Raw genomic sequence first — 9,097 nt, 5'->3', positions numbered from 1 at the left:
AAATATACTGAAATGTCAAAGACTTTTATGAAAAGAGTATCTTCTTTAGCTGAAAGATTCAAACAAGAACTTTCGGTTGATCAAACAACTCGTTTTCTTGAAGCTTAGATCTCCTGCACAATTTGGTGAGCGGTTGATCCAACCTAATAAACTAAGTTAACGCAAAAGAATGCACAATGAAATAAGAAATACTTTCGCAATATCAATTTTCTATATTAACTAATATCAACTTTGTATTTTAAGTTTTAATCCATAAAAATTGCATAAACAGAAAAAAAATTATCGTTGGCAATAGGTTTGTGCCTAAAGTATCTTGCATGTAAATATTTGTGGTAGAAGTATATCAGCTGTTAGCAGCATTAAAACCACTTAATTTTAAGAATTTGGTTTTTGAGTATGCAGCATTAGGGAATTAATTCCCAGAACACTAAAACAACCTTCAAACTTCTTTGCCATAGACGTTGAAATTCGAAGTCGTTATTATTAAAATGCTTTTATTTATAATAAATTTCTGAATAATTAGCGACCTATAGTTCTCCTCACAAAGAATTTACAAAATAGGATTAAGGACAAATGTAATGAATGTAGAACGTAAAGGATCCTAGAAAGGAAAACCACGAGAGCGGAAAGCTAAAAGGAAAATAGAGAAAAGGGTACAAGATAAGATCCAAAGATACTGTGCTTTTTGTCAATGTTATGTATCACTGTTGGTTTTGCTTGAAATTCCACTCAGTTCTGGCTCGAACAACGTCTGCTTTATCATGTTGCAGACGAAGCAAGTGTGTGTATTGAAGGTCCGGTTTTCTGTTCTTGGAATTATTGTTGGACTCTAAAACACTTGCTGTTGGACATGTCATGGATTCCACAATATTTGACTGTGTACATTCACGTCGATACTCCAAAGTCATGCTTGTCATATTATAATGTTCTAGAACTTCAATCGGCACACTCTGCAACAACAAAATCACATATATGCCAATTCAACATTGCTACTTCTTGCAATACAGGTAATTAATCATCACTGATGTTTATAACAATGGAGTATTGCTATCTTTGCCACATATGTAGTAATTTGTTATGGCATTTCTTGCCATTTGTTTTATATCAATAATTCTTACCTCTAAAATCCATCCAATGTATTTCACATTGTTGACATGCTGGTTAGCGTCCATGTCGTTCCATCTTGGCTGTATTACATGAATAATGAAGGGCTTAATACAATGATCTCGAGAAAGTAATAGCATATGGTAATTGCTTTTGAGAAAGCAAGGTTTGACCAAAGGAAAAATTGAGAGATATGTAACTCACAGCCAATCCAGATCGGATTCTCTCAGCTGTGTCATCAGTGAGTTTGTCTATCTTCTCACAATCTACTTCTTCGGTAGGAACGGCAAGCCTGTTTAGGTAAAAAGGAACAAGCTCTTGCTTCACCTCTTCAGGGATCTTGGAAAGTCTTCTTGTTTGTCTATTCATGATCACCCATGTGCTGCACCAGAGAATTTTTCTTGTCATGTATTGAATGTTGAGAAAACCTCAATGTCATTTGTGATTGAATGAATGAAAAAGACGAAATTTTGCACCTTGTGGCTCTTGTTATGATCTCTTTGGTGTAGTGATCCCTGATTATCCAATCTCTTCGCATTCCATTCTTTCCAGCGGCATCGACCCAAGTGTCAACTTCAATTTCGTCTCCCCTGTCACATTTATGTTTTTGCTTTTAATTCTTTGAAGCAAACAATCAAACACAAGGTGTCACAAGTATTTCGTATTGACATGCAAGGCAAAGGTTTGAAAAAGCATTATATTATTACCATTTGTTATATTTCTGAACTTGAAGTTGAATACGAGTAACAACCCAAATGAGTTTTCGAAGGCTCATCTCGCGAGTTGCTCCAAATCCTTCTCCCCCAATCCCAGAGCTAGTGACATGATTTAAAGCAGTTTCCTGAAAATTAATTTTTATTGCTTTTTTTCAATCACACTGTCATTCATTATCTATTCAAACTACGATCCATTCTATCTTCAACGAGGTACAGAAAATCAGAAGATAACCATGTTTTCAGCAATTTTAAGATGTAATCGTTGGACATAACAAGCATGATAACTTTTGTTATAGACAATATTAGAATGAACTAACCTGAAGAAAATTCATGAGTGTCTCCATGGTGGCAGTTTTATCTGGTCCAATTTCGTAAGACCTGATAACAAAAATTTGCCTAAATACAAACTTATCCTCCACAAACCTTCCACGCAAGCTGGTAACAATAGCTTCATCTGCTGCACTTTCCTTTGCCAACCTTCCTGCTTGAAGAGGAGCCTCCGCCACGTGTATTCCATTCACATTTACTCTGCTGGCAGTGTCCATTTTCCGAGGATTATCACTACAACTTGCGGTCACCGACAAAAACGTTCGTTTATTATTAAACACGTTAGTAATGTTGCACGGAGCATGAAAACTCGTATTCCTCTTCCTTGAATCGTTTAAATTCCGTGGAAATTGTAAACGGATGCTGCTGATTGCCGCCATTTATGGATGTAATTGGTGGTTAATTAAGGAATGAAATCACTAACAAGCCTAGTGGAATTCAGAATAATGAAAAAGTAACGTTGGATATAAATGTAGCCCAAGTTTCTTCCTGAAGGGGAAATGCTTTCATTTCAAAGGGGTGTATAATTTGTAGGTGCAACTAATGGTGAATTATGAGAATGGAGAAGCTTAATAAAGAAAGAAAAAGGAGGAGATTTTGTGTTTGTAACATAGGGATGTGAAAATCAATAACTTTAGACAAAGATGTCGGATTCGCAGCCCAACCACTTCATTCGAGTGGGAGAAAATAAGGTGAGAAATCCATCGTTAACTTGCACGCAAAAATAGAACAGACGATATGGGGGTGTTACCTTTGTGCCATTCTAGCCATAAAAAATGGAGTATTACCTCTAATGTTCATGCCCTTTAGAATAGGGCACCTCTAATTTAGATCTAAACAATAAAAAGTTGTTTAGAAGGCTAAGACTAAATCAGAGGCCTTCAAATTTGGCGTATTTTGTGTAGGTAAGCTGTTTCCACACTTTCTTTCACGTCTAGCTATTTCCATGGGTGAGAATAATGCAATGTCAAATGCTTAATAGCCAAGTAGAAAGTGTCAAATTACCATGACCCATGTATATAAAAAAAATGTATCTCAAATTCTTCTAAGGGGAAAAGATATTTTGAAGGCGTCAAAATTTCTTGAATAGGAAAGCAGAACTGGTTGACACATAACATGCACTTCAATGGGTAAAACATACTTTGAAGGGGCAAAACAATAAAAAAACTTGAATAGGGAACCCGAACTTGTAGTTCTTAATTAGTCGTAATCACTATGTAATTTTAAAATATTGTTTATTAGTGTTTTTTTTATATAAAAATTGCCCTTTAACTAATTATTTACTCGATCACATATTTATTCACTATATAGCCATCCCAATAGACATGAAATAAAAGACTTCATTGGTAAATTCATAATCAATTGAAAGCCAAAATTTTATGATTGATACATAAAATTTTTATATTGATTGATCTTTATTATTAAGACTCCATAGGGATGAAAAACAAAATCAGATACCTACATATTCTTATGGAGACGAATACTAAATAAATATACGTCTTTAATGGATACATGCTTCTTAAAATTACGAATATTTAATTATTCACTTGCTAATATATATATATATATATATATATATATATATATATATATATATATATATATATATATATATATATATATATATATATATATATATATATTTGACGTGTGAATATTTATTATTCACTAATAATTGTTAATAAATGTTATTTAAATATTATATGAAAATTCAAATGACCAAAATAAAACTATTACTAAAAAAAATAGTAAGCATATAATAATCATTAAAAATTCAATTTTACATAGTTCAATATAGTTTAACTTTTTTAAATTTATATTTTTGTGCAATTTATTTAATTTTTTTAAATATCAAATTTATTTGCTTAAATATTTTATTAAGTAATTTTATTTGAATTTTTATTAAAAATTATCATTCTTATCTGAATTTGTATTTTAAATATTTGAGTTAAGAAAAGTAGAGACCTATTTTTAGAAAAAAGAAAAGAATTGTATTTTTATTTTGGATTTTTAAAAGAGCAAGAAGCAAAATTAAACAAAAAGACACTTTTATCTATTAAAAACATCTAATTAACTACATTTTTACAAAAACCTAAATTTTACCTCTTAACAAAAACTAACCTAATTCTAAAGACTTAGAAACTAAAAGAGATTAAAACAAGACTTTTGCAAAAGAAAAAGATGAAAACATAGAGAATTATTTTATAGGTTACTATGTCATTTCTTAGATCAAGACCATTATTCGAGGATAAATTAGAAATGATTGGACTAAGGTAATAATATCTTTCATATACTATACATCATATTTAACTTTAAATATTAGATTGCAAACATAATAAAGTTATCTTGTTTTTGCAATGCTTCAGCAATCCATCACTAATAAAGGTCACAATGGAGAAGATACAACAAGAATGGGTAATGTATCTTTTGAAGCGATGAAGTTATGACATACATTAGTTTAGTTTTCATATTTTGGACTTTAATAGCTTTAGTTTTTAGTTTTACTCTTGATAGCTTTAGTTTAGAGTTTTGATTAGTTTATACAAAGTTCAAAATGAGTTATAAAATGCCAAAACTATGTTGGTTTTCTACTTTTTAGGTTTGACAAAACTATAAAGATGAATTACTTATTAAAAAAAAAACTAGGAGCGACGTCAATTACTACATTTTTCGATGTCAATTGACGCTAAAAATAATAAATTCTTATGACAATTTAGTTACTTTTCATAATTTCAAAAACTTTCACTCAACAGTCAAGGTATGACGTTCAATGATGATAGACATCAAATCTCTTTGTTTTTTTACCTCAATCAATGTTTTTTTTTTCTTCTGAAGTATAATTGATATTCCCCACTATGATGTCAGAATTTGGAAAATCATCAATAATAAAAAATAACAAACGTCAAAGTTTTCTTTTTGTAGTAATGTTCCTAATTTTTGTCATGTAAAAATAGGCTGTGTGTTTCCAAATTTTCAACACTAACAATCCTATTATGCTTATCAAGCATCAAGACTCTTCAATTATATCAATTGTTCCAAAGTTCTACTCATGTTTTCATGGAGTTGCACTCCAGGTGTGGAGATCCTCCTAAAGTTCTACTAGTGAGTCAACCCAATCCAACTCATTTATTAGTGAATCAGAAAAATTTGAACCCGGCCCAACCCACCACGGGTTAGTGGGTAAACAGGTTGGTTCACTGACCCACTTAATTACATTTTTTAAATAAAAGAAATTAAAAAAAAATTATAATTCAAATCTAAACAAATTTCATTTCCAAATTTCACTCAGATGTTTAATTAATTTTGAAAATAGAGAACTAAATAATTTTTTCAAGAAAAAATAATAATAATTTTTTTATAAAATTAAAATTAAACTTTAATAAAATAAAATTAGGTAGGTGGGTCGGTGGGCCAACTCGGCCCATCATGGGTTCAATACGCATGAGTCAGGTTTAAATGAACTGAGTTGAAATCTGACCCACATAAAAAAAATGTAATTTTTTTAAACCCAACCCAACCCGAATCTGTAGTGTGCCGGGTTGGCCCGCGGATTATGACCAATTTTGACAACTCTAATTATAAGGAATATTGAGATTTAATTTTTAATTTTTTTATTTTGATTATGCAAAACAATGAGAAACACGGGACAAATGAAATTGTAGTACGCATTCACATTATTTCTAATTGTGGCATCATCTTAGTTTTCTAGCAAGTAACTTTATTATTATAATCACAACCCGATAGCAATGTACATAAAAACAATATATATATATATATATATATATATATATATCATGTGTGGTTTTGTTTCAGATTCCATTCGGTTCTGGCACGAACGACCTCCGTCTTATTGTCTTGGAGACGAAGCAAGTGTATATATTGCAGGTGGGGTTTTCTGCTAACATACTTATTGTTTGAGGCAGCAATCACTTTGGATGATGCACTTGTCATTGATTCCAGTATATCTGAATGCGTACATTCACGCCGAAATTCTAAGATCATGCTTGTCATTTTGTAATCTTCTAACATTTTTCTTGGCACGCTCTGCATAAACAAAATTAACATGCCAAATAATTAGTTATAGTTCTTATGCACCCTCAATAAATCACCAAACTATATAAAACATTGCACCACCAATTTTACTGACTTTATTCACTGTTCAGACAAACATTGACAGTCATAATCACCTTTCACTAATATATATGTTATTTACCTCTGAGATCCATCTGGTGTATTTTGCGTTGTTAACATGCTGGTTAACATCCATGTCGTTCCACCCTGGCTGGAGTATTGCGTGCACAGATAAAAACCAAGTTAATAAAATTTTATAGCCCTTGAGGAGGAAGGAATGAGTAAAGTGTTAATTAAGAAAATCCGGAGCGAAATCTACGTGACATTCTGTACCACTCCATGTCATGTCATTATTAATGTATTAGAAATCTCACGGTCAATTAAATAAAACTAATTTATAATATATAAATAAATAAAAATTTCACTTCACAAACCAGTTTTATGGAATTGAATCAGTTTCAACAACCATCTTACATTATTATATATTCAACTAAAAGTTATTGTATTAAACTTACTGTCACTCCAAATCGAAAACCCTCAGCGGTGGCATCAGTGAGCTTCTGTATCTTCTGCTGATCTATTTCTTCAGTGGCAATAGCAAACTTGTTAAAGTAGAAAGGAACAAGCTCTTGTCTAACTTCTTCAGGCATCTTGGATAATCTTCTTGTTTCTCTATTCATGATTGCCCATTTGCTGCATCAAGGGAGCAAATATTATGTGGTAAATTAATAATATTACAATATGTTAGAGAATATGAGAGGATAATATTGGACCTGGTTGCTTTAGCTATGATTTCTTTGGTGTAACGATCCCTGATTATCCAATCTCTTCGTGTCCCATTCTTTCCGCCAACATCAATCCAAGTTTCAACCTCAATTTCATCCCCCCTGTACAATTTTTTAATTTGTCATCAAGCAAGCCATCAATGTATTCATTTCTTAAACATATAAATCATATTTTATAAAACGTTACAAAAATGATGAAAAAAATTGCATTTAATAGTAAATTACTTTCTTACAAAAACTTTAATCAGTAAAAGACATATACCATCTGCTATATCTCTGTACTTGAACCTGAATGCGAGTAATGACCCAAATGAGTTTGCGAAGATCCATCTCGTAAGAAGTTCCAAAACTGTTCTGACTGAACCCACAGCTGCTGACATGATTTAAAGCACTTTCCTAAGTCCATCCAAACTATTTTCAATTAATAAGAATACAAAAGTATACGACCAAGATTAACTCATGTTCTTTTATGCGTGTCTTGCTTACAAGAAAACCTAATAGATATCAACATATATATATATGAAAATATTAAGATTAGTCCTATACAAAACAGTAGACACGAGAGGGGATTTCAATAATTAATAATAACGTGGTGAAACCGAGGCCAATTATTCATTATAATGATAATGATACCGATGTGTTAATTATAACATTAGTAATAATAATATTTAGAGGTGTCAAAATGGATAATCTGGCTCGACCCGGTCTGGCCCACCACGGATTGCTCACTTAGTGAGCCAATCCAATCCGGCTCATTTATTAGTGAGTCAGAAAAATCTGAACCCGGCTCGACCCACCACGGGTTGGTGGGTAAACGTTGACTCACTAGCTCATTTAATTACAATTTTTTTAAATAAAATAAAATTACAAATTTTCTATATTCAAATTTAAACAAAATTCACTCCCAAAAATGATGTTAAACTGAAAACAATAAAAAATAATAATGAAAAGCAGTTTAATTTGTAACACAATTTCCCAAATGCAAAGAAACCAAAAGCAGCTTGTTCAAATAATATATACTCAAATTGTTTAAATAAAATGAAAAAACTCTGATATATAGGATTTTCGAAAATCCTTATTTTTGTCATTATAAAGTTTTCGAAAAAAAAAAGAAAGATAAGTGAGAAAACAAAAATGTGGAGAAAAGAGAAGAAAAAAGGAAGAGTGTTTTACATGAAGAATTTTAGTGAAGAAGTGAGAGTGACAGTACCGTAAATGAGAACAAAGTTCTATGAGAGTGATTTGTGATAGCAGAGGTTACGTTTTTTGTATACACAGTGAGTGAAGAAAGTATTTTATTTTTTAGGATTTCATAAATAAAATAATAAATTAAAAAAATAAAATTAGGTAGGTGGGTTAACGGGTCAACCCGGCCCACCACGGGTTCAACCCACATGAGCCGGTTTAAATGAGCCGTGTTGAAATCTGACCCGCATAAAAAAATTCAATTTTTTCAAACCTAACCCGACCCGAACCCGCGATGAGCCGGGTTGGCTCGTGGGTTGTGACCCATTTTGACGACTCTAATAATAGTACTCTCAAAATGGGTTGAAACCCGTGAGTCAATCTGGCTCACCACGGGTTTGAGCCAGGTTGGGTTGGGAAAAAATGCGAAAATTTTGATGCGAGCCAATTTTGACCCGGCTCACTAAGAACCCGGCTCATACGGGTTGAACCCGTGGTGGGTCGGGTTGGCTCACCAACCCACCTATTTTTTTAATTAAATCAAATTAATTAAATTAATTATTCAAATCCTATTTTTTTATTGAAATCAAATTAATTATTCAAAACGCACAACCTTTATTTAGCAATAGAGCCTTTCTTGATGTTATCTTTCCAAAAGTTTCCCTCTACAAATCAAACCCTAACTTCCCCTCTGCAAATCAAACACTTACACGGAAAAATCATATAAATCATCTTATATATACAATATTTAAACATATACTATATTTTTACTTTATTTAAACATTCTATATACAATATTTTTACAATATTTAAACGTATACGATATTTTTACAATATTTAAACATATACTATATTTTTACAATATTTAAACATCCTATATGTACAATATTTTTACAATATTTAAACATC

At 31.6% G+C, this 9,097-nt stretch overlaps 2 protein-coding genes across 2 annotated transcripts in view; both read right to left on the bottom strand.

Moving 5' to 3' along the window:
• Positions 1-496: 496 nt before the first annotated feature.
• LOC106761669 (palmitoyl-acyl carrier protein thioesterase, chloroplastic) lies at positions 497-3,017 on the bottom strand. Its single transcript, XM_014645237.2, has 6 exons — positions 2,138-3,017; positions 1,812-1,945; positions 1,581-1,694; positions 1,309-1,486; positions 1,119-1,187; positions 497-950 (listed from the first exon to the last, which is right to left on the bottom strand). Exons 1-6 carry the CDS (start codon positions 2,525-2,527, stop codon positions 702-704), a joined length of 1,134 nt encoding a protein of 377 aa, XP_014500723.1. The 5' UTR covers positions 2,528-3,017; the 3' UTR covers positions 497-701.
• Positions 3,018-5,939: 2,922 nt separating this feature from the next.
• Positions 5,940-9,097, bottom strand: part of LOC106760302 (palmitoyl-acyl carrier protein thioesterase, chloroplastic) — a 6,134-nt gene continuing 2,976 nt past the window's right edge. The window contains exons 2-6 of the mRNA XM_014643754.2: positions 7,266-7,399; positions 6,992-7,105; positions 6,734-6,911; positions 6,361-6,429; positions 5,940-6,191 (exon numbers count right to left, since the gene is read on the bottom strand). Of these exons, the coding sequence (XP_014499240.2) occupies positions 5,940-6,191; positions 6,361-6,429; positions 6,734-6,911; positions 6,992-7,105; positions 7,266-7,399 (747 nt within the window). The remainder of the gene's footprint in view (positions 6,192-6,360; positions 6,430-6,733; positions 6,912-6,991; positions 7,106-7,265; positions 7,400-9,097) is intronic.

Source organism: Vigna radiata, chromosome 5, assembly GCF_000741045.1.
Source record: "Vigna radiata var. radiata cultivar VC1973A chromosome 5, Vradiata_ver6, whole genome shotgun sequence".
Classification (NCBI taxonomy): domain Eukaryota; kingdom Viridiplantae; phylum Streptophyta; class Magnoliopsida; order Fabales; family Fabaceae; genus Vigna; species Vigna radiata.
This window is presented reverse-complemented; position numbering and strand designations above follow the sequence as displayed.

Excerpts from the sequence above, each read along its gene's own strand:
- LOC106761669 (XM_014645237.2), bottom strand. The coding sequence starts at position 2,527 with ATGGCGGCAATCAGCAGCATCCGTTTACAATTTCCACGGAATTTAAAC. Across the intron at positions 1,487-1,580 it reads ATCATAACAAGAGCCACAAG|CACATGGGTGATCATGAATA; the intron begins GTGCAAAATTTC and ends TCTCTGGTGCAG. Across the intron at positions 951-1,118 it reads ACATTGGATGGATTTTAGAG|AGTGTGCCGATTGAAGTTCT; the intron begins GTAAGAATTATT and ends TTGTTGTTGCAG.